General features: G+C 50.0%; 2 protein-coding genes across 3 annotated transcripts in view; one reads left to right on the top strand and one right to left on the bottom strand.

The window, feature by feature from the left end:
• Positions 1-371: 371 nt before the first annotated feature.
• Positions 372-9801, bottom strand: AP2S1 (adaptor related protein complex 2 subunit sigma 1). The gene is made up of 5 exons (XM_067721079.1): positions 9655-9801; positions 7109-7258; positions 1289-1402; positions 964-1023; positions 372-753 (listed from the first exon to the last, which is right to left on the bottom strand). Exons 1-5 carry the CDS (start codon positions 9655-9657, stop codon positions 652-654), a joined length of 429 nt encoding a protein of 142 aa, XP_067577180.1. The 5' UTR covers positions 9658-9801; the 3' UTR covers positions 372-651.
• Positions 9802-18558: 8757 nt separating this feature from the next.
• Positions 18559-26928, top strand: part of ARHGAP35 (Rho GTPase activating protein 35) — a 121669-nt gene continuing 113299 nt past the window's right edge. The window contains exon 1 of one of the 2 annotated variants that reach the window (XM_067718830.1): positions 18559-18716. The gene's annotated coding sequence lies outside the window, so the exon portion shown is untranslated. The remainder of the gene's footprint in view (positions 18717-26928) is intronic. The other variant, XM_067718829.1, reaches the window with a different exon arrangement.

Below are 26928 nucleotides of genomic sequence, written 5' to 3'. Positions count from 1 at the left end.
TAGTAGCAAGCGCTCAGTGTCGAGATCCGTCACCGCTTCCAGTCCCAGCAGCCCTCTGTGGGCAGAAACGGGTGGGAAAGCATCTGCACTCCCCCTCCCCCAACCTCAGCACGAGCAGTTCGTTGGGGTTGTTTTTTGTGTGTGTTTTTCTCTTCTTGACCGCCCTGCACGGCTTGTGGGATCATAGCTCCCCAACCAGGGATTGAACCCAGGACCCCTGCCGTGAAAGCTCAGAGTCCTAACCACTGGACCACCAGGGAATTCTCACGAGGAGTGTTTGTTGACTGACTGCCTGATGCACTGATGGCAGGGCGTCCGGAGTTGCCCCTGGTTCCCAGGGAAGATAGGCAAGGGCTCAAAAGACACGAGGCCAGGCGGGGACCACAGGTTTACTGGGGGCTCCACGCACGCACTCATGGCATCACACGACAACGGCATGGTTACTCGGTACACGCAAAGTGGCCTCTGCCCACAGCTGGGGCCCAGAGGCCGTGGGGGGCGGCCCCTTCCCTTGTGGCCCAGACCCGGCTGGGTGTCTTCCTCCGGGGCAGCTGAGGGACGGGGCTGCTGGGGTGGACCCCAGGCCTGGAAAGGGGAAGGGAGCAGGCTCGACCGGGGGCAGGACCGGGGGCGGGAGGGGCCGGCCCGCCCTCACTCCAGGGACTGCAGCATCAGAAGCTGTTTAAGCACCTTCGTCTGGCTGGTCTCTCGGATTTCGCCGGCCAGGAACATCTCGTCCACGACCGTGTAAACCTGAGTGAAGGGAGGGTGAGGGGAGACCCTGGTGTGAGAGGTGGGGAGACCCCCAGGATGCTGGTCTAAACCTTGGGGGCTGGGGGCTCTGATGCCCGAGGGCCAGGAAACAGACCCCCGCAGAGGCACCGGGGCGGCTGCGGGGGTCCAGCCCACCCCCCTTCCCCCTCCTCCGGCCCCCTCCTCATCTCATCTTCACCAGGAGCCCACCTTGTAGAAGTTGAACACCAGGTCCAGTTCACAGACATTGTGGAAATATTCATTTAAGACCTGGGAGAGGAAGACAGGTGGTAAGAGATGGGCAGGGAGAGAGAGACACACACACAGAGACAGGAACAGAGGGCATCAGAATGAGACGGCAAAAAAAAAGGCAGAGAGAAGCTGAGGAAAGGGGAGAGACAGAGACCAGAGGAAACATCGAGGAGGGCAGAAAAAGACAGTGGCCCTCCGCCCACCGCCTCTGAGGGGAGGGCAAGGAGGGCCCGTGCATCCCAACAGAGGGGATGCGAGGGACAGCGCCCGCCCGCCTGCGCACCTCCACAAAGTTGTGGATGGCCTCCAGGTAGGCCAGGTTGTTGTCGTTGACATCCACACAGATGCAGAAGTAGAGGCCGGCGTAGCGTCGGTAAATGATCTTGAAGTTCCGGAACTGCGGAGCAGAGAGGCAGATAGTCAGTGACAGGGTGTGCCCAGGACCCAGTGTGCTAGGCAGGGTGGAGCCAACATATTCAGTCCTGCGTTCCACGTGTGGTCCCTGAGGCCCTGTTCTGTGTCTGGTCTTGTGCTGGGGACACAGTGGTCCTGGCCCTCCCTGCCTAGGGCTCACTGTCCAGTGGAGACAGATTCATCCTCAGTCATCCCCTGAGTGGGCAGGGCTAGACTGTGAGAGCCCCAAGGGGGCAGGCAGCTGACCCAGGATGGGGGTCCGGGAGGGCTTCCTGGAGGAGGGGGCATCTGGACTGAGATCTGGAGGATGAGTAGGAGTGAACGGGCAGGAGTGCTTTAGGCAGAGGGAACAGACTATGCAAAAGCCCAGAGTCCAGAGAGAGACGCAGGGGTGTTCCACGGTGTCCATTCCCCTTTCTGTGGCTCCCTGTTGCCTCTGGAGAGAGTCAAACTCCTCAGCCTGGAACTAATCTACTCAATCATTCCACAAACACTGCCTGAGTACTTACTGTGTGGCAGGTTTTGTGCTGGGCAGTGCACACTCACCACCTGTAACCAAGACAATCTCAGCCTTGCCCTTAACTGAACCGTAATATAAATACAAATACTACTACCTTATCACATACACACAATCCACGAATAAATATGCATGAACCAGGGACGCAGACTCTAATTTTATACGCATGTGTAAGTAGATAAAGTGATATAGACACATAGAGATATGAATACTGGCTTGAAAAGTTCCATGTCTTTGGCCAAAATCTGAAAAAGCCAGCCTGGCGTGTGTGCGTGTGTCGCCACCTGGTGGCGACTGCAAAAGCCAACACAAGTCCCTGATTTTTTTTTCTTTTTTTTTAATAAATTTATTTTTATTTATATATATTTTTTTCACTGCGTTGGGTCTCCGTTGCTGCGCGCAGGCTTTCTCTAGTTGCGGCGAGTGGGGGCTGCTCTTTGTTGCAGTGCGTGGGCTTCTCATTATGCTTGGCTTCTCTTGTTGCGGAGCATGGGCTCTAGGTGCGTGGGCTTCAGTAGTTGCAGCAAATAGGCTCAGTAGTTGCAGCTCGCAGGCTCTAGAGGGCAGGCTCAGTAGTTGTGGCACACGGGCTTAGTTGCTCCATGGCATGTGGGATCTTCCTGGACGAGGGCTCAAACCCTTGTCCCCTGCATTGGCAGGTGGATTCCTAACCACTGCACCACCAGGGAAGTCCTCAAGTCCCTGATTTTTATTTATTTTTTTCCTACTGTATCCTTTTGTTAATTCCTATACTTTGAGTATGTTCTCTTAACTGTTTTTGGCCATGCTGCTCAGCTTGTGGGATCTTAGTTCCCTGACCAGGGATTGAACCTGCACCCTTGGCAGTGAAAGCGCAGAGTCCTAACCACTGGACCGCCAGAGAATTCCCAGTATGTTTTCTAATATTATTACAGTAGTTCCTGCACATAATCCATGGATTAGTAAGACTATATCAAGAATAAACCTACCTAAGGAGGTAAAAGACCTGTAGTCAGAAAACTATAAGACACTGATGAAAGAAATCAAAGATGACACAAACAGATGGAGAGATATACCATGTTCCTGGACTAGAAGAATCAATACTGTGAAAATGACTGTACTACCCAAAGCAATCTACAGATTCAATGCAATCCCTATCAAATTACCAATGGCATTTTTCACAGAACTAGAACAAAAAAATCTTAACATTTGTATGGAGACACAAAAGAAACCGAATAGCCAAAGCAATCTTAAGGAAAAAAAAACAGAGCTGGAGGAATCAGACTCCCTGACTTCAGACTATACTACAAAGCTACAATAATAAAGACAGTATGGTACTGGCACTAAAACAAAAATATAGATCAATGGAACAGTGTAGAAAGCCCACACATGCGCCACAACTACTGAGCCTGCGCTCTAGAGCCCGTAAGCCACAACTACTGAGCCCGCGTGCCTCAACTACTGAAGTCCACGCACCTAGAGCCCATGCTCTGCAACAAGAGAAGCCACCACAATGAGAAGACTGTGCACCGCAATGAAGAGTAGCCCCCACTCGCCACAACTAGAGAAAGCCCACGTGCAGCAACAAAGACCCAATGCAGCCAAAAAAAAAAAAAAAAGACACGTGCACCTCAATGTTCAGTGCAGCACTATTTACAATAGCCAGGTCATGGAAGCAACCTAAATTCCCATTGACAACAGACGAATGGATAAAGACGTGGTACACATATACAAAGGAATATTACTCAGCCATAAAAAGGAACGATATTGAGTCATTTGTAGAGACGTGGATGGACCTAGAGACTGTTGTACAGAGTGAAGTAAGTCAGAAAGAGAGAAACAAATATTGTATATTAACGCATATATGTGGAATCTAGAAAAATGGTACAGAGGAACCGGTTTGCAAGGCAGAAATAGAGACATAGACATAGAGAACAAACATATGGACACCAAGGGGGGAAAGGGGGGGGTGGTGGGATGAATTGGGAGATTGGGATTGACATATATACACTAATAGGTATAAAATAGATAACTAATGAGAACCTGCTGTATAGCACAGGGGACTCCACTTCGCTAAACAGTAGAAACTAAAACAACTATACCCCAATTTAAAAAATAGTAATAAAAAAAATTAAAGAAAAAAGAATACATCAGGGTGCTAACTCTTTTTTTTCTTTTTGCGGTACACGGGCCTCTCACCGCTGTGGCCTCTCCTGCTGTGGAACACAGGCTCCAGACGCGCAGGCTCAGCGGCCATGGCTCACGGGCCCAGCCGCTCCGCGGCATGCGGGATCCTCCCGGACCGGGGCATGAACCTGCGTCCCCTGCATCGGCAGGCGGACTCCCAGCCACTGCGCCACCAGGGAAGCCCTCTACTTTTTTTTTAAACTGATACAGATACATGATCAAATGTTTGAAGGCCCCTGCTCTGGAGTTGAGGGTTCAAGACAGGAAGCCAAGGGGGCAGGAAAACTTGATCTGGAGAAGTTACCAACTGACTGTCATAGCTGGTGTGGCCCTGGCAGGATCTGACGCTGAGCATCACTCTTCCTTTCTTGAAATTCGCCCTTTCCTGCTATCATCCTCCTGGCTCTTTCCTGTCACCACTGTGTCACCAGCATTGCCCTGCACAGGGCTACATGCTGGAGTGGGCCTGGATTGGGAGCAACCTAAGATGGTCAGGCCCCCTTGTGACAGTTTCACCTGACCCGCCAGCCTTTCTGGCTACTCCTGTCTATTCGGGCCTCCCTGCCCCTCTCTGGGTCCCTCAGTTGCTGCCGTTTCTAGCACTCAGTGTGGGACCCACCCTGCGCCGGCAGCAGGATGCCCCGGGAGAGCGGGCATCCCTTGACGTCCCCGCTCCTCTCCCCTCATCCCCTCCTGGACATCTCAGCTGGGATGAGAACAGACACCTCAGGGCTGATCTTCACCTCAACCTGCTCTTTCCTGAGTCGGCCCCATCCGAGAAAGTGACAGCGCCCCCTACTGGTGGCTCCATTTTTTCACACACCTCATCCAGTCTTTGGCCCTTCAGTTGGCTCTACCTTCAAAACGCTTCTCAGCACCCCTACTGCTTCCATGCCAGTGCCAGTCACCAGTACCTCTCACCTGGACCTCAGAGGTCACCTCCTGAGTGGTCCCCCTGCTTCTGCTCTTGTCCCCTAGAGAGGGATCCCTAAAGCCTAAGTCAACCCATGTTGCTCCTCAGCTCAAAACCCCTCCGTGGCTCCCGTCTCACTCAGAGCAACAGCCCAAGTCCTCACCATGGCCCACAACGCCCTGCGCCTTCTGCAATTATCTCATCTGCTCCCACCATCCTCCCTGGCTTACTCCACCTCAGATACACTGGCCTTCTTGCTATTCTAGGAATGCCCCCGTACATTCCTGCTGCCTCAGGGTCTTTGCACTTGCTGTTCCCTGGGCTTGAAACGTTCCTTTCTCAGATATCATCTCCTTCCACTCCTCAGTTTCTTCAGGTCTGGGCTCAAATGGCCCCGCTTCAATGAAGACCTCCTGACCAAACCATCTAAACCTGCATTCCAGCCCCTGCTGCACACACCCCAGCAATTCCACCCCCCACAGCTGCTTCTTTTTTCTCCCTGACGCCTATCACCACCCGATACACTGTATCTTTACTAACAGTCGCCCACCCACTAGAATGTCAGCTGTCAGCTCTCCAAGGGCAGGGACTGGGTCTGTTTTGTTCCCTGCTGTATCACCAGTGCCTAGAACAGTGCCCGGCACACAGCAGTCCCCTGATTAATATTTGTTGAATTCTACAGGACAATCAGCCTGGTCTCTTGAACAGGCTAATAATCTCGTGGGAATTAAAGCTGGAGGCATCTCAATAAAGAGACCAAAGAGACATGGAAACCAAAAGCCACGCCAAGATCCTTGACTGGCTTTGGACAATCAGTTTTGATGATTTGGGGGAAATTTAAGTATTGATTGGGTATTAGAGTAATAGTAGTAAGGAAGTATGATTCATTTTATCAGGCCTGATGGTACTTTGGTCATGGAAGGAAGTGTCTTTATTTTCTGAGATGTATCCTGAAATATTTAAGGATGAAACGTCATGGTCTCTGTAACTTATATATATTTTTTGGCTGCACCTCACGGTTTATGGGATCTTAGTTCCCCAACCAGGGATTGAACCCAGGCCCTTGGCAGTGAGAGTGAGAAATCCTAATCACTGGACCGCCAGGGAAGTCCCCCGTGATCTCTGTAACTTAATGGAAAACACTACAGCAAGGGATGGTTCATTATACCATTCCCTACGCTGTGTGTTTGAGCATTTTAAGTTTTTAAAAGGCACCAGAAAAAAAAAAGTTGTTCGGCCGAAAAAGGTAAAACAAAAATGCAGGACTTCCCTGGTGGCGCAGTGGTTAAGAACCTGCCTGCCAATGCAGGGGACATGGGTTCGAGCCCTGGTCCGGGAAGACCCCACATGCTGTGGAGCAACTAAGCCCGTGCGCCACAGCTACTGAGCCTGCGCTCTAGATCCCGCGAGCCACAGCTACTGAAGCCCACGTGCCTAGAGCCCGTGCTCTGCAACAAGAGAAGCCATCGCAATGAGAAGCCCGCGCACCGCAACGAAGAGCAGCCCCTGCTCGCCGCACTAGAGAATGCCCGCACAGCAACGAAGACCCAACGCAGCCAAAATTAGATAAATAAATAAATAAATTTATAAAAATAAAAACAAAAGCAAACTCTTAATACTATGAAATCTGGGTAGTTTGCAATCGACTTCTCTCCTGTTGTACTAACCTGTACGCCGGAAAAATTTCACACTAAAAAGTACCCCCCAGGGCTTCCGTGGTGGCGCAGTGGTTGAGAGTCCGCCTGCCGATGCAGGGGACATGGGTTCGTGCCCTGGACTGGGAAGATCCCACATGCCGCGGAGCGGCTGGGCCCGTGAGCCACGGCCGCTGAGTCTGCGCGTCCAGAGCCTGTGCTCCGCGATGGGAGAGGCCACAGCAGTGAGAGGCCCGCGTACCGTAAAAAAAAAAAAAATACCCCCCAAAGGAAGGAAGACCGCAAGCATGTTGAATAAATGAATGTGGTAAGTAAGGAGGGTGTGAGGGGTTATTGCCATTACAGGTTGGGCAGGAGGCTGGGAAGGAGGGGTCAAAAGGTAGCAAGGGAGAGGGGGGTGCATTTTGGCCGGGGGTGGGGGGGGTAGTTTTCCGTCACCTCCACAAAGTTGGTGTGTTTGGCATCTCGGACAGTGACCACAGCGTGCACCTCCTCGATCAGCTTCTGCTTCTCATCGTCATCAAACTGCATGTACCACTTGGCCAGGCGCGTCTTGCCTGCCCGGTTCTGGATGAGGATGAAGCGGATCTGGGGGCAGCAGGAGGAGGAGGGAGGGAGAGGGGTGGGGAGGGCGGGCCAGTGCTGGGCGGCCCTGCCCAACAGCCCCACCCATCCCCACAGGGGAGACAGGGCCCACGTGTCCCTGCGGCCTGTCTTCCAAGGGTCTCAGCCACGCCCCAGAGCCCAGCCAGGCTGGCCTGGCCACACGCTCCTGCCCCAGGTCCCTCCAACACCCCCGTGATTTCTCTGGCCAACTCTGCAGTCATTTCTAGGGCACTAAGTCCCAGGCTCCACCAACTCTCGTCTCCCTGACCTTGGACAAAAGATCCGCCCCTCTAAGCCTCAGTTCCCCACCCCCCACCCCCCACCCCGGCAAAACAAGTTTCCATAGAAGACCCACTTTGTCAGGGTGTTCTGAAGGTTAAATAAGTTTATAAATTTAGTCTAGTAGCTGGCACTAGCAGGTTCGCTCGGTGTCGGCTACGACCATCATCGGTGATGGCTAGGAAATGTGTTTTTATGATTCTGAAAAGCCAGCTCAACTCTCATAGGGTTACTATGAACACTGAACAAGTTGATCCCGGAAGTGCTTTGTATAGTGCCTATTACATACGGAGTGCTCAATAAAATTAGCTATTATGACTGAGGCATTTGACCAAGTGGCTAAGAACACAGACTCCAGAGCCCGAATGAATCCTGGCACTGCTGGCTGTGTGTCTGCAGGCAAGTTACTTAACCTCTCCGGACCTCAGTTTCTCCGTCTGTATAATGGATATAACGAGAGTACCTCCCTCAGGAGACTGTTGCATGAGTTATTAAATATAAGAGGTATAATACAGTGACTAGTACATACTAAGTGTTATACAAATATTAGTTGTTAGTAATATTATAGTTCATCGGCATTTGACTTTGAGAAAACCATGGCCCAAGTTCACGTAGCTAGGAAGCCTGCCTTTGGACTCAGTTCTGTTTGAGATGGGCATGCTTATGCCCGTTTTATAGATGAAGAAACTGAGGCTCAGAGAAAGGAAGGCTCACAGCCAGAAAGCAGAGCTGGGAGTCCAAAGGCTTTCCTCTGAGCCCCCTAACCCTCACCTGTGGGAGCCTCCACCCACTGGCAAGAGTCTGCTCTCTTTCCTAAGCCTCACTCTCCACACACTCCATCCCTCCTCCCCCAACCAATCAGGCTGCACAGAAAAAGGATATTACACTCTCCTTCCAAGAACCCCTTCTGCTGAACCAGGGAAAACCACTTCCTAGGGCAGGGGTCCTGGCAGGCAGGGAAAGGGCGTGGGGTGGGAGTTGGGGGGACCCACGCCACACAGCCACAGCCTGGGAGCAGAGCCAGAGATAGATGGGGTATCTAGGGAGGAGAGACATAGAAGCCAGTCTACACAGCTGAGGGAGAGCTCTGCCTCTTACTCCTAAGTTCCCTCACACACCTCTTCCTGTTTCTCCTCCCAATTAGAATCTCTCCACCTCAGGGAATCCACAATGAGAAGTCCCTTCCCTCCTGTATCCTCGCCCCTCTGATGTCCCCTCTTGATGCTCCCCAACCTTCTCTGTCTCCAAGCCCCCTACCCAGGAGCTGTTCCCTTTTGACTCCTGCTTTCTCCGTTTCAGTGCCCTCTGTCAGGTCGCCCCATCCCGATCCCCGGGGAGCGGTGACAAATCCAATGCCCAATCCTTGTTCCCAAAGCCCCATCCCCACCTCTCGCACTTCCATGCCTACTCCCTATTCTCCAAGACCCCTCCTCTTGCAAAGACCTACTCCATTGCTCCCCACTTGTTTCTAGCATTCATTCCCTACGCCAAGGCTTCTCCCTTTTATTGCACACTTTTCCTGACATTAAAGCCCCATTCCCTACAGTTCTCTACTTCCCGTCTCCAGGGTCCAGTCTCTTCCCCTCGAGATACCTCTCTCATCAGCAGTATCCGGCCCAGTTCCAACACCCCCTCCACCTGCAATGTCAGCTTCCTGCCTCTAGAGACCCCCTCTCTCCTATCACAATGTCTCCCATTCTTCAACTCTCCTGCCACGCTCCCAGAGTCCTCCTCTTAGGATGTCCCCTCCCCACCTCCAATTCCTTCTGCCCATCTCTGAGATCCTCCCTGATCTCTTGCCTCCCTGTTTCAAAACCCTCCAGCCACCTCCAGTGTCTCCCTCCCGCACAGCCCTCTCCGCTTGCCACCTGGTCTCCAAAGCTCCCTGGCCTCGAGAGCCCCGGTACACTCCAGCGCTCAGAGCCACCTCCCGGTTCTCCCCTTCCCCGGCCTTCGATCGGCCCCAATCCCGAGAGCCCGCGCCCGGCCCAGACCATCGCACCGCAGCAGGGGCGGCTTGTCAGTATCCTACCGAGTCTCCAGTACCTGCACGTGGACCCACCCTTCCCCCGTCCCCAGCGTGGGCGCGCCCCCGTTACCATGGCGACCCCCGTCCGGACCCCAGCGGCCCAGGTCCCGCGGCTTCTGGGCGGCTCCGGCTCTGGCAGCTGCTGGGGGACCGAAGGCTAGAGCGGACTTCCGGGAGACGAACTCGCCCGCCCTCTAGCGCACAGCCCGCTGGGAATTGTAGTCCGGAAAAAAATGGGTTCGCTTGTCTGGGAGGCAAGCCTGGGAAAAGAGCCGGTCTCGCTTCCCAGCATGCTGCGCGACTGTCCGTTTCCTACCGCACGGTTCGGACTCCAAATGCATTCTGGGAGCCGTGGGCGAATTGTAGTCCTCCGAGGACTACAATTCCCGATATGCTTGACGGCCAGCGAGGCGAGCGCTGCATCCTGGGAAATGTAGTTCCTCCAGCCTCCCTCCACCTCCCCGCGAAGGCGAAAAGGACAAGCTGGGAATAGTTGTTTTAAATAAGAAACTGCGTTGGGGGAGCTAGAAATGTAACTGTCTTTCCGTGTTCACCCAGTACTTTGTTTAAAATGTGTTGAGTGTTTTCTGTGGGAGACAGTGGTTTCAGACCATGAATTTGGAAGTCAGAACTGTGTGCAAATCCTGCCATCGCATTTCCTAGTACTTTGGGCCAGCAATTTCACCCTTAACTCAATTTCTTCATCTGTAAAAGAGGGGTGATCAAGGGGTAACCTCAGTAGGGTTGTTGTAAAGCTTCGGTAAGTTTCCAAAGTACTTAGCACAGTGCTCAACACATGGTAAGTGCTCAATAAATATTAAAATCATGAATGTTCACTGTTAACATACATCAGGTAATAGGCGTCTTCTTACTTCCTATCCAGAGGTACACCTGCCTTCTTTCAGTTACCCAAACAGGCCAAGTGCTTTCCCACCTCAGTGCCTTTCCTTTGCGCTGTTCCCTGGAAATCCTTCCCCCATTTATTTGCTGGCTGACCTCTTCCTCTAGCTTAAACAGCACCTCCACAGTACTATATAGAGGACCCAACATACAAAAGTCCCCCTCTCCGACCCCTCAAATTCTCTAGGTCAGCAGTTAGTTTGATTTTTTTAAGCCTTTTTACGACTGTTAATGATTTATTTGGGGTGTGTGGGTCTGTTGTCTGGATCTCCCCTTAGGTCCCTGTTGAGAGCAGGGACCCTGTCTATTAACTGTATCTACATCACCTAGAACACGGTGGCACATAGTAAGCACTCAGTAAAGGTATTGATACTGAGGGGAGACTTGCCCTAATAAAAACAAACCATATCGTAGAACAATGTAAATTAAAAGTGTAGTATTGGCAGAAGAACCAACACATAGCTATTGAATAATGGCAGGGGCAAAAAGAGGTCAGAGATCATTTCCGTCTCTTGCACTGCTTTATCTCCAACAGCGTTGCAATGCAGGTAAGCAATGCGCCCAGGGTGAAAAATTTAAAAAGGCACTCACTCGGGACTTTCCTGGCCGTCCAGTGGTTAAGACTCCATGCTTCCAATGCAGGGGGTGTGGGTTCGATCCCTGGTCAGGGAACTAAGATCCCATATGCCGCAGGGCGCAGCCAAAATTTAAAAAAAGTTAAAAAGGCACTCACTTTAGGTGCTGACCCAGCCCTTGCAGGAGCCTGAAAGTGAGCACCTGGCTTGCCTCCCCTTGGTCCCAGCCCTGATCTCCAGTGCCCAGCTCAGTGCCTGGCACAAGTCTGGTGTTTGTTTGATAAACATCTGCTGAATGAATGAATTAATAGGTATCAAGAAAACAGACACGTGTAATGCTAAGTAAAAGAAGTCTTACACGAATGAATAGTTACTATGCGATTTGTTTGAATGACCATGAAGACTAAAATTGGTAAAACTAATCTATGATGTGAAAACAGGAACAGTGATTGTCTCTGTGGGCAGGGGGCTAGGAGGTAAGGATTATGTTGGATTTGGCTTAGTAATATTCTATACTTTGAAAGAGGTTTTAGTTACATGGATGTAGATATACATCAAAAATCAACAAATGATACACAAGATTTGTGCATTTCACCTTACGTAAAATTTACCTGAACAAAAATAGTCAGTAAATATTGAGCTCTATTTGATGATATGCATATTGGTTTGTTTTTTTGTCTTTTAGGTTTTTTTTTTGTTTTTGGCCGCGCCGTGCAGCATGCGGGATCTTAGTTCCCCGACCAGGGATCAAACCCGAGCCCCCTGCAGTGGAAGCGCGGATTCTTAACCACTGGACCACCAGGGGAGTACCTGAAATTAACTTTAAAATATAACAGAAAAGTAAGTTAGATTAGTGGATTGATTAAAGGATAGAGAGGTGAAAAGAAAAGAAACAAAATTATAGAATCTTGATGCTGAGTATATGGGCATTCACTGTGTAAAACTTTCCAACTTTATGTTTGGAAATTGCCATAATAAAATAAAGAAAAAAAGAAAAGAAAACAGACACTGTCCCCACCCTGACGTCATTCATGGTCTAGCAGGGGAAATAGACTTAAATGATATATGCAAATAAATAACAAATTACTGAGCAAATAACAATAAATATTTCTTATCTCACACAGCTTCTATGGATCGGGAATTTGGGAGCAGCTTACCTGGGTGATTCTGGTTTGGTGTCTCTCATGAGGTTGCAGTCAAGATGTCAGCTTGGGGACTTCTCTGGTGGTGCAGTGGTTAAGACTCCATGCTCCCAATGCAGGGGGCCCGGGTTCGACCCCTGGTCAGAGAACTAGATCCCACACGCATGCTGCAACTAAGAGTTCACATGCCACAACTAAGGAGCCCACCTCCCGCAACTAAAACCCTGCGCAACCAAATAAATATATATATTTTTTTAAAGATGTCAGCTGGGAATGCAGTCATTTGAAGGCTCAGTCGACTGGACCTGAAGGATCTCCCTCCCAGGGGCTCACTCATGGCGTTGGCTGATTAACGCTGGCTGTTGGCAGGAGGTCTCAGTTCCTCGCAGGTGGCCCCCTCCACAAGGACACATGAGCTGTTTTCCCCCAGAGTGAATGATCCAAGAAAGGGCAAGGCCAGAAGCTGCAATATGTTTTATGACCTGGCCTCAAAGTCACACCCTGTTATTTCCACATTATCTTATTGGTACCCGGAACTGCCCTATCCAAGGTAGGAGGGGATCTGAATACCAGGTGAGAATCAGCGGGGTCCATCTTGGAGACCTGGCTACCACAATTGCTTAAAGCAGAGACACCTAGCCTAGCTGAGGAGTTAGGGACAGAGCTAGGCAGAGTGTCCAAGCAGGGAAGAGACCTTGTTTCTGCTGTCAAGTATCTCATGGCCTGGGTGGTTTGGAGTCTGAGTCTGTCTATATCTATGGAATATAGATATAGACAGAAAGGACTAGTCCCAGCACTTCTTCTTTACTACAGAACCTGGAAAGACCCTTTCCTTTGAGGTGTCATTTCAACATGCTTGTCATAGGAAAAAATTGGAAAGAGACAAAATATGCATTGATAGGGGAAAAAGCAGCTAGTTCATATGCAGTCACATAACAAAATGTGTGCATTCAGGCAACTATATAGAGAAGTCTGGAAGAAAACACATTTCTCGAAAGGCGAGGGGATGGGGTTGGGTTGTCCAAGGAGACTGCAACTTATCTGGTGTATTTTAAAATTTTGTAAGCACAAGAAATTCATGTATTATTGGTAATAGAATAATGAAAAGAATACATAACGCAATTGAAAGTGGGCAAAAGATTTGAACAGCATTTCACAAAAGATGCTATTCAGATGGCTCATGTATATATGAAACGATACTCAACCTCATTAATCAATGGGATAAGACAAATTAAGACCACAACTGGATACCACTACACAGCCATTAGCATGGCCAAAGTTAAAAAGATGGACAATATCAAGTGTTTGGGAAAACGTGGAGCAGCTGAAATTCTTCTACATGTCTCTGGGGATGTAAATAGGTGCATCCGCTTTGGGAAACTGGTTGAAATACACAGGCACACCCTGTGACCAGCAATTTCACTCTCATGTACATACCTAGCAGGAATGAGTACAAATATTTACCAAAAGACATGTTCTAGACTGTTCATAGCAGCGCTGTTCATTATAACTAAAAGTGGAAACTCCCCAGATGCTCACCAACAATAGAATGTAAAAATACATCGTGGATTCTTCACACAGTAGAATACTACACAGCACTGAGAATGAACAATCTCCATTTACACAAAGTAACGTGGATAAATCCAACAAACTATGTTGATCAAAAGAGACCACTTAATTCCGTTTATGTAAAGAATTAAAACAGGCAAAACTAAAGCTAAAATAAGCATAGAAAGCAGGATGTGGGTCTTCTTGTAGGGGCAAGAGGAGTGACTGGAAGGGGACGGGGTTGGGGGGCTTCTCAGAGATTGGTCACATTCTGTTTTTTTATCTGGGTGCTGGTTACAAGGGCGTGTTCTCTTGGAATATTCATCGAGCTGTACACTTGTGATTTGTGCACTTCTCGGTGTGCATGTTTTATTTTATTTTATTAAATTATTTTTTTTAATGGGATCTCTCTCTCTCTCTCTCTCTCTCTCTCTCTCTCTCTCTCTGTCTCTCTCTTTTTTTGGCCGTGCCACGCAGCATGAGGGAACTTAGTTCCCCCTTCAGGGATCAAACCCGTGCCCCCTGCAGTGGAAGCGCGGAGTCCGAACCCCTGGACCACCAGGGAATTCCCTCCATTTTTAAAGTTTATAAAAATTGGGAGGTTCATCATCCATCCTTCCATCAGACATTTAGCGTGTGCCCACTACGTGTCAAACACTGGCCAGGCGCTGGGATTTTGCACTGAGCCTAGGCATCCCCGCCTCCCATTCCTTCCTCGTGATTGGCTGCTCTTCCGGCCAATGGCGGAAGAGTTCACCTCTCTTTGCCATAACAGCCGCAGCATCAGCTAGCTGCAGCTTCCTCAGTTCGGTTTGTAGGCGGCGCTGTGAGCTCACCAACTCCTTGGTCAAGCTGAGACCTGGTCCCCACCCTCTGATTCTTTCTGACTCTGAGGAATGGAGAGAGAATATGCCCCAGCACCTCCACCCTCTTTGCAGAACTCTTTTGTGGATTTTTCTGCCTGTGCATCTCCCCGATGCGGATCCAGATCCCCAGGTCCCGCCTCACACCTACTCCAGCTCCACGGTTGGTGTGACCTCCAGTCCCAGCTATTTGGGCCTCTAGGTCCACGCTTGGGAAATCTTGACAGTGGCCTAGGCCGGCAGTCGGCACCTCTCTCTGTCAGCTAATTGTTTACTCGCTTGTCTATTTATCCTGGAGTGGAGGTTAGCCGAGTGCGCGGAGGCGGCTGCCCCCAGAGAAGCCTGCTTCCTGTGGTTGGCTTGCTCAGCTAACACCCGCCCTCTTGTGCACTGGAAAGAAATGCAGAGCTGGGAAGGCCCTCCTTGTTGGTTCCCTTCGTTCATCCAGGGAAACACTGCCTGAGCCCCTGCCTTGTGCCTGGACCTGTGCTAGGAACATCAACGTTGATAGGGACACCCCCAACCTGTCCTCATGGGGCTCACAGTCCAGTGGGATAGAGAGACCTATCAGTATAGGGGAACAACCCAGGGGTGGTCAGGGCTTGGCTGGAGGACCCGAAGGTGCTGTGGAAGTCTAGAGGGAGACTGGCAGGGCCTCAGGGAGGGCCTCCCGGAAGAGGGGACATCTGAGCTAGTATCTGAAAGAGGGAAAGAAGTTAGTCATTAAACAAGGACTGTGTCTTGGCTACCATGCCTGCAGTGCCAGCCATCATCCCCTTTGTTTAGAATTAGATTCATTCATTTATTCATTAGCAATTATTTATTGTGGGCCATTTTCCAGACTGAGGAACTAGCCAGAATTCCTGCCTTCAAAGGGCTCACACATAAAGTGGTGATAACAGGGACTTCCCTGGTGGCGCAGTGGTTAAGAATCCGCCTGTCAATGCAAGGGACACGGGTTTGAGCCCTGGTCCGGGAAGATCCCATGTGCCGTGGAGCAACTAAGCCCATGTGCCACAACTACTGAGTCTGCGAGCCACAACTACTGAGCCCGCATGCCACAACTAGTGAAGCCTGTGCGCCTAGAGCCCGTGCTCCACAATAAGAGAAGCCACCGCAATGAGAAGCCCACGCACCGCAATGAAGAGTAGCCCCGGCTCTCCGCAACTACAGAAAGCCCGCATGCAGCAACAAAGACCCAACACAGCCAAAAAAAAAAAAGAAAGAAAGAAAGAAAAATGGTGATACCAATACAGAACTTCAACCCCTGATGGAGTGCTGTGAAGAAGTACTAGGTGTGCAACTATCTGACCCCAGTTGTCTGGGTTTGAATCTCACATCTGACACTCACTAGCTGTGTAACCTCTTTGTGCCTTAGTTTAGCAGAATAACAACTCTAACCTACTTGTAAGGTGTTCTGAGGGTTAAGTGAGTTAATATGTTTAAAGTGCTTTAGAATGTTGCCTAGCATAAAGTGCCCATTTTTATAAAAATATGAGGGTTAGGCCAAATCTGCGAGGCCACCCTGAGGAAGTGACTTCGAGTGAGACTTGAATGATAAGACAGGGTCGATGGGCTCCAAAAGAAGGGGAGAGGGGCATCTGGATCCAGAGTGAGCCCAGGCTTCTCTCTTCTCTAGGTGCTGCCAGTTCAAAAATTCTCCAAGATTGGAAGGACCTAGAATACGGCACTGGAGTTACGAACACTTATTAATTTGAAGTAGGGGAATCCGATGTCCCTTCTCCCGTTTTTCTGGTGTTCTCAAGTGATAGATCTCAAAATCACTTACAAACCAGGGCTTGCAGTGGCACCTAAAGAAAATCTGGCCCACGCATTGGATTTGTTTAGCCCACAGCGCTAAAAACAAACTTTAAAAAAAGTCATGAATGGGGACTTCTCTGGCTTTCCAGTGGTTAAGACTCCCGCTTCCACTGCAGGGGGCACGGGTTGGATCCCTGCTAGGGGACCTAGGATCCCGCATGCCACGTGGGGCGCCCCCCCAGAAAACAAGTCACGAGCATCTAAAAATCAAATTTCATGCATTAAAAGTGTTAAATTAAAAAAAAAAAAAGGGAGTCAATGGAAACGACCGTTATCAGTAATCAGAAAACCTTTATTTGATGGGATGCTTTAAAACTTGAGCACACTTCAATTTCATTTTATTTTACTTTTTTATAGATTAATTTATTTATTTACGTATTTTTTGGCTGCATTGAGTCTTCGTTGCTGTGCGCGGGCTTCCTCTAGTTGCTGAGAGCGGGGGGCTACTCTTTGTTGCAGTGCGAGGGCTTCTCTTGTTAGAGAAGGCTCTAGGCGTGCAGGCTTCTGTAGTTGTGGCACACAGGCTCAGCACTTGTGGCGCACGGGCTTAGTTACTCCGCGGCATGTGGGATCTTCTCGGACCAGGGCTCGAACCCGTGTCCCCTGCATTGGCAGGCGGATTCTTAACCACTGAGCCACCAGGGAAGCCCCACACTTCAATTTTTTAAAAAAGCATTGAGCTATGACCTCAAAAACAAAACAAAACTTGAGCGCATGTAATTTTATTTATCAACGTTTATAGAGCAAGGCATGATTTTCAGCGCTTTACAAGTAGAACTCATTTAATTCTCCCTGCAAACCTTACTAAAGAGCTAAGATTATCATTCCATTTTTTAGATGAGGAGACTGAGTAAAGAAATGAAAAATGCAATAAGAAGCATAGCTTTTCTTCATGCATTCTTTGAATATTGACTGGGCTCCCAGAACGCTCATCTTCCAAGACCCGTACTTCCGGAGGGGTCCCAGAGGAACCCCTCTTCAGTTCAGAGGAATTCAGGGGTTACAGTGGTGCCCCTTCCCATCACTACTCTTTCCCCTCCGGGCTCTCGAACTGACATTTGATTTGCAGTCATTTACGCAATGCCGACTTGGAGGCCAGGGCTGCATGCGGGACCAGGCCTCCGCGCCTCTTCCGGGATCAGGCGATCACAGAACCCAAAGCATGTTGTAATAAGGCACTCGTTACCTGCAGATTTTCTTCTCTGCCAGGAAAAAGAGCACGCGCTCCTCAGCCCCGCCCCTTCCTCCGGATCGACGAATTGAGGCTCCTATTGGGCTAAGGCGGGCCACGCCTCTTCGTGTTCCCCAATCAACTCCTCCACTGGGTGCGCTCCCTCCTCCTCAGCCCCGCCCCACCGCCCCAAGTTACGTCGCTCCCTCTCTCCTCCTCCGTTTTCCCCGGGGCTGAGCTCGCGGCAAACCCACCGCCCCTTGCCTCTCATTGGCTGGTCAGGTCCCGCGCGAGCGGGATCGCGCCCTTCGCTCCCGCCCCCAAAGCTGGGCCATGCCTCTCCCCTCCCGCTTTCTCCAAGAGCCAGGGCGAGGAGGGTTTCGGCTGCTTCTGGCGCGCGCAAGGGTGCGCGCGCCTCTCGAGGACCACTCCCTCCGCCTCGTGCGAGTAGCCGCGGCGGCTGGCACCCCCTCCCGCGCACGCGCACTTGGCCACCCCATTCCTCTGCCCGGTCGCGGGTCGCCTCGCGCTCTGTCTCGATCCGCAGCCACCGCACTAGCGGCATTTCTTGGGGACGCACGCGCACTGCGTCCTCCGCACCCGTTCCCTGGACGCGGCCGATGCAGTGGCAGTGAGTCCCTCGGGCGCGCACGCGCTCTCGCTTCTCCTCTGCCACGCGCCGGTTATCCCCTCGCTGCGCGCCCTCACGGGCCGTTATCCCCCTGCAACGGTCCCCGCGCCACGCACGCGCAGCAGCGAGGGGGAGCGCGCGCGGGAGCGGCGGCCGCAGGAAGGAGGCGCCGCCGCCGCCATTGCGAAGGAGGGAGGGAAGGAGCGAGCAAGGCTGGTCCGCCCTCCCCCTGGTTCCCGCCCCTCCCCCCTTCCCCTCCCCGCCCCCCGCCCCGAGGGAGAGCCGCGGAGCGGCGGGAGGAGGAGGTGGAGGAGGCGGAGGAGGGAGTCCGCGAGGGAGGGTCCGCCCGGCCCCCCGCCGCCGGAGCTGCCGCCGCCGCCTCAGCTGCCGCTGAACGAGGAGCAGCAGAACATGGCGCCGGGGCCGCCGTCGCCGCTGCCGAGATCCCGGAGGCCAGGGCCGCGCTGAGGGCGCCCAGCTGGTGAGTGCGCGAGCTCGCGGGCCCCGGCCGCGAGGCCGGGCGCCGCCCCGCTGCGGGGTCCAAGGGGAGGCGGGGACGGCGGGGCCCGGAGCCCGCGAACAATGGAGGAGCCGGAGGGGGAGGGGAGGGAGCGGCCCCCCAGCCCCCCGGGCCCCGCCGGCCCCGCCGATTCGTGCTGCGGCCCGGCCCGCCGGGGCCCGTCTGCCCTTCGGACTTGCCCCTGCCCGCCCAGCCCTGCTGTCGCCGCGTCTGCCCCCGCCCTCCAACCCATTGGGATCTCGGTGTCTGCCTCGGCCTCCCCCCCAACTCTGCTCCCAATTCTGCGCCTCCCCCTTCCCTCTTCCGCCCCTCAGTGATGCCCTTCGCCCCTCCTAGACTCTGCAGTGCTCAAGGGATCCACCTCCTCAGTGACCCTTCCGCATCCCTTAATTCTGGACCCGCACTTTGAGATTCGTGATTCTTCTGCCTTCTTCGATTCCGCTCTCACCACCCTGGATCTGCCCCCTTCTTTGACCCAATCTTCTGTTACCCTCCGCTGTTTCACCGCCAGGAGCTGTCCCTCTAGGACCTGCGGTTCCACCTCCTTGGTGATTCATCCAAACCCTGTTCGTCTTGGCACTGCTGCTCCCAGGTCTTCTCCTTGGACTTAATTCCACGTCCCTCTTGGGCCCTACTGCCTGCTGACAAAACCTGCTCCCCCCGCCATACCCCTGGACTCTCTGACCCTCGTCTGCCTCAGTTCAGTTCCCTGCTCCCTCTCGGACTCCGATGCACCATGCTTGCCTCCTCCCCTGCTCAGACCTTGCTCCCGTCTGCCATTCAGAGCCTTTCCTCTCTTCCAGACCTTTCTGCCTCCCCACTCTGCCCCTCATCCAATCTCAGATCTTGCTGTGCCCTCCAGCCTGCTTGCTTTCCGACTTTGCCTTCCATGAGGCAGCCTCCTCCCCCTTCTCTGACCCTGCAGCTCTCTCGTTTCTGCCTTTCACTTCTCTGACCTTTCTCCCGAACTCAGCCTCTCCGCAGCCTCAAGCCCTGCAGTCCCCAGTTCTACCCCAGTGTTCTCCTTGCTGTTTCCTCTCTTCCCCACCTCGTTATTGGCCCTCTTTTGAGCGGTTCCATTCATTTGCTCCGGCTTCCTTTGACCTGTCTCCCCTTCAGTACTTCTCTGTGTAAGACCTGCTTCCAGCCTCTTTCTCCAAGTCCTGTCCTCTTCATTTTGGCCCTTCTTAGATTTGTCCTTTACCTCACTGAACCGTCGATAACTTGTCTCTGATCCATCACCCCCTTCCCTTCCCATTCTGCACCTCAGACTTGCCCCCAATCCTTTTTGCACCTGCTCTTTCATTTCTTCAGTTCCGCCCCATCCTCTCTATTTAATGCTTTCCTCACAGCTCTGCCCCTTTTGGAGCTGTCCACTTGTCCACCTATTTTTTGGACCCATTTTAACTCTTACTGCTGTCCCTTCTCGGTGTGGTCCTCTTTAACTCTGGTCATCTTGTGACTGCCTCGCACCTCTGTTGCCTCTCAGTTCCAAGTTTTCCACCTGATCTTCTATCCCCCCACCATTTTGATTCAGCTCTCAACCTCCACTCTCTCCTTCCTCGTATTTGTCCTCCCCTTTTTGCCCTACCTCTTGCCCCATTACTGAGTCTCCTTCCCCCTGCTCTGCCCAGTATAGAGATGTTTTCCCAATCATTCCTACCTGTCACTCCCCCCACCCCAGCTTCCTCTTAGAGCTATCTCAGATCTGGGCTAGAGTCTCCCTCCCTTTTGTGACCCCTCTCCCAGATCTGTTCTTCACTGCCTTGTTTTCTTCTTCATCTTTTCTTTCCCCTTGTATCTTGCGAGGCTTCTTCTCTTCCCATTTAGTTCCTATCAGGTTTGCTTCTCCCAGCTCCCCTGCTTGGCCTGCGCGTTTCCACCGGGTGCTTCCCTTCTTCAGGCATGCCTGTCTCTGGTCTCCACCCCTCAGCTTTGGAGGGGAAGGGGCTGGGTTGGGCCTCGGCTTCTGCAGGCTCAGGTTTAGACTGCAGATTCTCTCAGCTCTCTGACCCTGAGGGTTTTATCTCGAGGGATCCTGTGAGATCTGAGTAAGTAGGTGGGGGCTGGTTGATTGGTTACTGCTCTCGAGTCTGGGAATGTCTCCCCCATCTCCCCCATTTCTGCCAAGGTTAGTGGTGGTGGGAGTAGATCTCCTTTCCACTGCCCCGCTTTCTTTCCCGCTCCCATTTTGCTCCCCAGCCCCTTCGGGTCCCTGGGCTTTGCAGTTTTGTGTCCTTCGGAAAAGGAGAGTGCAGCTGCTCACAGGTCTGTCTTCTCTTTCTCACTTTCCCTCCCTCTTTCTCTGAGCTGTTGAGACAGTTGTACCCTCTCTCCCCTTCACCTCCAAGCCAGCACCCTTTGGGAGAATTTAGGAGTATGCTTTTTTGTTTTTTTCCAGCTGACAAGTCATATTTGTTTTACCTTCGGCTGGGAAAATGCCAGTTCTCGAGTTCTCCCCAGTCCCACCGGGGGCTGTGGTCGCACTTGCTATTTACTGCTGTGGGTCTGCAGAAGCTGCCTAATGGCCTCTGGTTTGCTTTGTGACCTTCGGGAAGGGTGGTGGAAAGTGGGCTTCTTTCTTTTTCACCTCTGCCCCAGGAAGGATTCAGCTTCCTGGTCTTCAAAATGGTGAGGGCCTGGGTTTGGAAAGCTCTTTGCAGTTGTTTGTTGAAACAGAGTGCCAAGTGTCACTTAGATTTCTGCCCTCTGGTATTGCAGGCGCTCCCAGCCACAGGAGTTGAATGCTGATAGGTAGATCTATGTTTGGGAAAGGGAGGGGGCTCATTGCTGTACCAGGAGTATGTGGGTGGACCCTGACACTCCCCCAGCCTTTTTTAAATTTTTTTTTTTTTCCCCCCCGGTTCGTGGGCCTCTCACTGTTGTGGCGTCTCCTGTTGCGGAGCGCATGGCTCACGGGCCCAGGCGCTCCGCGGCATGTGGGATCCTCTCGGACCTGGGCACGAACCCGTGTCCCCTGCATCGGCAGGCGGACTCTCAACCACTGCGCCACCAGGGAAGCCCTCCTCCAGCCTTTTGACTGCCCTGATTTGGTAGAGTGAGAAATGGGTGCCAGGAACTGTCTGATATGATTGGGTTTTTGGTTTATTACCTGTGAAATGTACCTTTGCTGCCTTTTCCTTGAGCTTTAGTGATCTTATGTTGGGGGTGGGGTTTAGTAAATTCATTCAGAGGAAGAGGTGGTTTTTACAGAAAACCAGACAAGCATTTTCCTTCCTTACCTTGGGAGAAGGAAGCTTTTGCATGTTCTAGGTTTATTTATTTTATTTCTTGAGTAAATCAAAAGCCTGATTTTTTTCCCCCCTGTGGCCTAGGGCAATTGCATGTTAAAGCAGCCATCAAGCTGTGAAGGAGCGTTTACAGGAAGGACTTTATTTCTTAACTGAGCTATAATCAAACTTTGTTTACTTCAGCACTTATTTAGAATAGTTCTGTGTGAATGCTTGTGAAATAAAAAACATTCACTGTCATCTACAGAATTGAACCATTGACTCATCAAATGTTAGGGCATTTGTATGTGAGACGGTGAGGGGGGCTGGGTAGTAGATCCATATGGCTCCTTTAGTTTCTAAGTTTTTAGGACTTTAAGTTTTGTGACAAGCAGAGTCTGGTAATTTTAATTATCTGTGGCATTTGTCTCCACCATTATTGACTTTAAGAATTTTGGTTTATTTCTGTTAGTTTCTGTTCATTTCTGAATTTTGGCCTTGTGAACCATGATTAATTCTCTGAATTTGTTTGTGTTTATGTTCCTCGTGTTGGTATAAATAGTTGTTTTGTTTTTTATTCTTAATGTGGAAGTGGCAGCTAATTAAGAATAAAAACAACTGTGTATGCAGTACTGCTTAAATTCGTGTTCCAGGGTTTTAACATCACTGGCAGCATAGAAAGTTTCTGCGTGCCCAAAGCTTACGTTTACATAATAGGAGGAGAGGAGACAGAAGAACAAAGAGCTGATTTTTCTTCCTAAACTGGTAACTGATGTTCCAGAGCTTGTCAGATTTCTCTGATGGTAGCAGAGGCTCCAACTCCTGTATCAACATTTGTTTTCATGAAGGAATTGGGTGCTACAGAAATCTGAGGTGGTAGCCTTGGCCTTCTGGAACATTTAATGTGCCAGTTGGGGGTGGGGTGTGGAGTGGGGGATGGCGGTAGACCTAGTAATAGGTCTTCAAGGGCTCTTGCCCTGCCTAGAAAATCTTTGTATTACTGGCCTGATTAAAGTTCCTGTCTTTTTTTTATACTAGCCTTTCTTTTTGGCTATGACCCCCTCCCTTACCCTCTGCCCTTTTTTTCTTGCCATGATGAAGGCCAAAGATTTAGGACAATAAAAAGATCAGAAATCCTCTTGATACTGGACACATGCAAGTTGTCCTTGTGCAGATCCATGGGCCTAATGGTGACTTTTGACAAAGGACAGTCTGGGAGGAGTGAGGGTTGCATAGGTGACTGTAAACTACAGCCTCATGGGTGTTTGGTCAGTCTGTATGTGATGAGGAAACACATCAGGTCAGTACAGTTGGCGATTGAAAAGATGAGACTAGTTGTCTGTTTCCCTCTAGTCTTGTCTGCTTTCCCCTCTTCCGTCTGCTGTGGTGTTCTGCGAGGTGTTAGGTCTCTTGTAGGGCCTTCCTGTGATCTGCTTTGACTCTTGTCATTCACCAACTGGCAGTCTAAACAGTGTGTTAACATACTCAGTCACTGTGACATTTTATTTATCATCTAGTTCAGTCGTTTAAAATTTCTTTTCCACACTATATGAAATAGATAAACTTGGAGATTCTCTGCTTGAAGAGGGAAGGTGACCAGCGGAAAGCCGTTGGGTTTGAAGCTTGAAGGTCAGTGTGCCTCGTCTAGCCTCCTCATTTACAGTTGGGGAAATGGAGAGCTTGCAAGGGGCATGCTGACAGGCTTCCTGTCATAGTTGAAAAAGTAATGGGCATACGGGTAGGAGACCTTCTGGTCTAGGCCTTAACCTAATTAGAGGGACACTTGGACAGAATGCTTTACCTCTCTGGACTTCACATTCATAGCCTGAAGTCTTGTGTGCCATTCAGCTCTGATTGTAGATTCTCGTCCTGGATCACATACCACATCAAAGCTGGGACTGGGACTGGGCTCCTGGTGCTACACTTAACCACTGCACCCCCCCCCCCATCAAATCCCGTAACCCAGAACGGGCCAGGCAGTGGGGGGGCTCTTTCCCCAGGGGATGCGGTACAATGAATTGAATTACCTTTGTTGTGTGCTTTTTCAAAAATAAACACTTGCCTCTTTTTCAGGCATTCACATGAAGATTAGTTTATAATTTGGGGAGAAAGGGGCATCCAGACTGTATTAACTACATAACTAAGACCATATACCTCTTAAAAACAATATGGAATTTTTCAAGCTGAGTCATTGTTGACCTAGGCTCTCAAATAGCAGTGGTCTGAATAGCACTTGAATGCTGGAATTAAGAAATGCAAACAAATCATTCATGTTCATCTTCCTGAAAGTTTATTTCAATTTAATTTTTGATACTATGTTTTATCAGGCTTCATGTATGAAGAATTCTTGAAAATAATACTTGGCATCTGTCAGTCTAATCTTCATTTATTTGCTTCGCTGATGTTAAGAGACACCATTAAGTTGATATATTAGCAGAGAACCAGCCATGAAGCATCCTCACAGGAAAGTAATATTTATTTTAGTTAAAAGTAGCCAGACTTGCCTATCTCCTTCATCCTTTTTGAAATGAGCATTTTCATTTTATGAAATTTGTGGCAGTTGTGATGTTGCATTATGCATCTATAGGTATTTCATACTTTTTAAAAAAATTAATTTATTTTGGCCGCGCTGGACGACATGCGGGATCTTAGTTCCCTGACCAGGGATTGAACCTGCGCCCCCTGCAGTGGAAGGGCAGAGTCTTAATCACTGGACTGCCAGGAAAGCCCTCATACTTTTTTTTTTTTTAATTATTTATTTGGTTGCACCAGATCTTAGTTGCGGCACATGGGCTCCTTAGTTATGGCTTGCAAACTCCTAGTTGCGGCATGCATGTGGGATCTAGTTCCCTGACCAGTGATCGAACCTGGGCCCCCTGCATTGCGAGTGTGGAGTCTTAACCACTGCACCACCAGGGAAGTTCCTACCCTCATACTTTTTTTGCTCTCCTAATGTCTGCCTTCTTATTTGGAAAATGTTCTCTTGCTAGTCACTATTGTAATATTTGCGTTTGGTAATCAAACTTGAACAATTGAGAGGCAGCTTCCTATGGCGTAAACAATGTTGAATTGATAAAGAAGAAACCTGGGTTCTAGCCCTGGCTCTGCTGCTTACTAGCTGAGTGACTTTGGCCAAATCATTTTCACTTCTCTGGGCTACAGTTTCTTCATTAGAAAAATGAAGGGATTATTACCAGTTGGTTCTCATTATTTCCCATCATACCTAGCAAAATATCTTGTACATAGTAGGCCCCCACTACATACTTGCTGATTGAAGCCAAGCTGGTGCCAATGACTTTTTTTTTTGGTGGGGGAGGGAGGGAGTTGGGAAGATGTATGTGTACACTGACCATAATGGCTATTTTTAGGCTTGAAACTCTTAGATGGCATGCCCTCTTGGTCAGCATTTAATCCCTATACATACATACACACATACATCGTAAGCGTCTTGATGAGGGCTACACAGCTAATAGATGCTAGGGCTATGTTATAAATCCATGTCTGTCTGATTCTAAAATTTGTATTTATTTTATTAGACTGCCTTGCCTGTCTAGGACGTAAGAATAAGCTGTACTTCTAATCCATTGAGGAATTCATAGTCAGTTATAAACAATTAACTATGTATATAATATGGGGTGGGGTGAGGGAAGTGAATGTTCAATAGACTATTATTAATTTCTAGCTGCTTTGGAGGCAGTTCCATATTAATCTTAAAGATTTTCATATTCAGAGACTGAACACACATTAGGTTCCATATCACAGTATTTTAAAAGGAATCCACAGCCACAAGTACCAGCTTGTCTTTCTAGTCAGCATATTGAAGAAGTTGAGCATTTTATTTCTGACCTGGATTCACACCCAGGTATAACAAAACTGTAAGCAAATTTGTCTAACAGAAATAAGATGGAAATGTTTGGTCACGTTATGGCCTTAAATCTATATTTTGGGACTTCCCTGGTGACCCAGTGGTTGAGAATCCGCCTGCCAATGCAGGGGACATGGGTTCCATCCCAGGTCCAGGAAGATCCCACATGCAGGGGAGAAAGTAAGCCCGTGTGCCGCAACTGCTGAGCCTGTGCTCTAGAGCCCACAAGCCACAACTATTGAAGCCCGTGCTCTGCAGCAGGAGAAGCCACCATAATGAGAAGCCCACGCACCGCATCGAAGAGTAGCCCCCCCCCCCCCGTCGAAGCAACTAGAGAAAGTCCGCGCACAGCAACGAAGACCCAGCGCAGCCAAGAAAAAAAAAAGTCTATATTTTCTTTGGCAAATAGAAAAGTATCTGAATAGCTCTTAATTGATTTTCTTCTGAGAAAACTCTCTAGACAACTACAAATGTATAGATAAAAATATACTTTGCCCCTTGACTTGTTTGTGTGGAGCTCCCTATAATACTTTTTTAAAAAAATTTCAATTCAGAAAGTTATTAAATAATGTTGGGGTGAGAGAGTGTTTTCCAGCTACAGCTAATAGCCTCCTGAAGTGTAAAAAAAATATTGTTGCATTGTACTTCTTCCCATCTCCATTTAAAAGAAAGGTCAAAACCGAGGCTTCATCTATTGCAGCCTGCACTGCTTAGGAATAAGACAAGGAAAATGATTACTGTTAATTGCCACGGGCAATTAAAAAGGATTCTTTGTTCAGTAACAAATTGATTGTGTTCAAATGAAAGTCAGCACTGCATTAATACAAGATTATTAGATTCTTGAAATCAGCATCTTCAGCTAGAGTGGCTTTCACTTCAAGGGAATTGTGTCACTGGGAGTAGTGTACCTAAATGCTTGGTGATTAAAAGTACTAGGTCTTGTACTTCCTTGGTGGCGCAGTGGTTAAGAGTCCGCCTGCCAATGCGGGGGACGCAGGTTCGAGCCCTGGTCCAGTAATATCCCATATGCCACGGAGCAACTAAGCCCATGTGCCACAACTGCTGAAGCCCATGTGCT

The sequence above is a fragment of the Pseudorca crassidens genome, chromosome 20, assembly GCF_039906515.1.
Source record: "Pseudorca crassidens isolate mPseCra1 chromosome 20, mPseCra1.hap1, whole genome shotgun sequence".
Lineage (NCBI taxonomy): Eukaryota > Metazoa > Chordata > Mammalia > Artiodactyla > Delphinidae > Pseudorca > Pseudorca crassidens.
The sequence above is the reverse complement of the archived record's forward strand: the minus strand, read 5'-3'. Positions and strand labels throughout refer to the sequence as shown.

Bases quoted from the DNA above. Each gene is read 5' to 3' on its own strand.
- AP2S1 (XM_067721079.1), bottom strand. The intron at 1,403-7,108 runs GTGACGGAAAAC...TCTGCTCCGCAG, and splicing joins AACACACCAACTTTGTGGAG to TTCCGGAACTTCAAGATCAT. The intron at 1,024-1,288 runs GTGCGCAGGCGG...TTCCTCTCCCAG, and splicing joins CCATCCACAACTTTGTGGAG to GTCTTAAATGAATATTTCCA.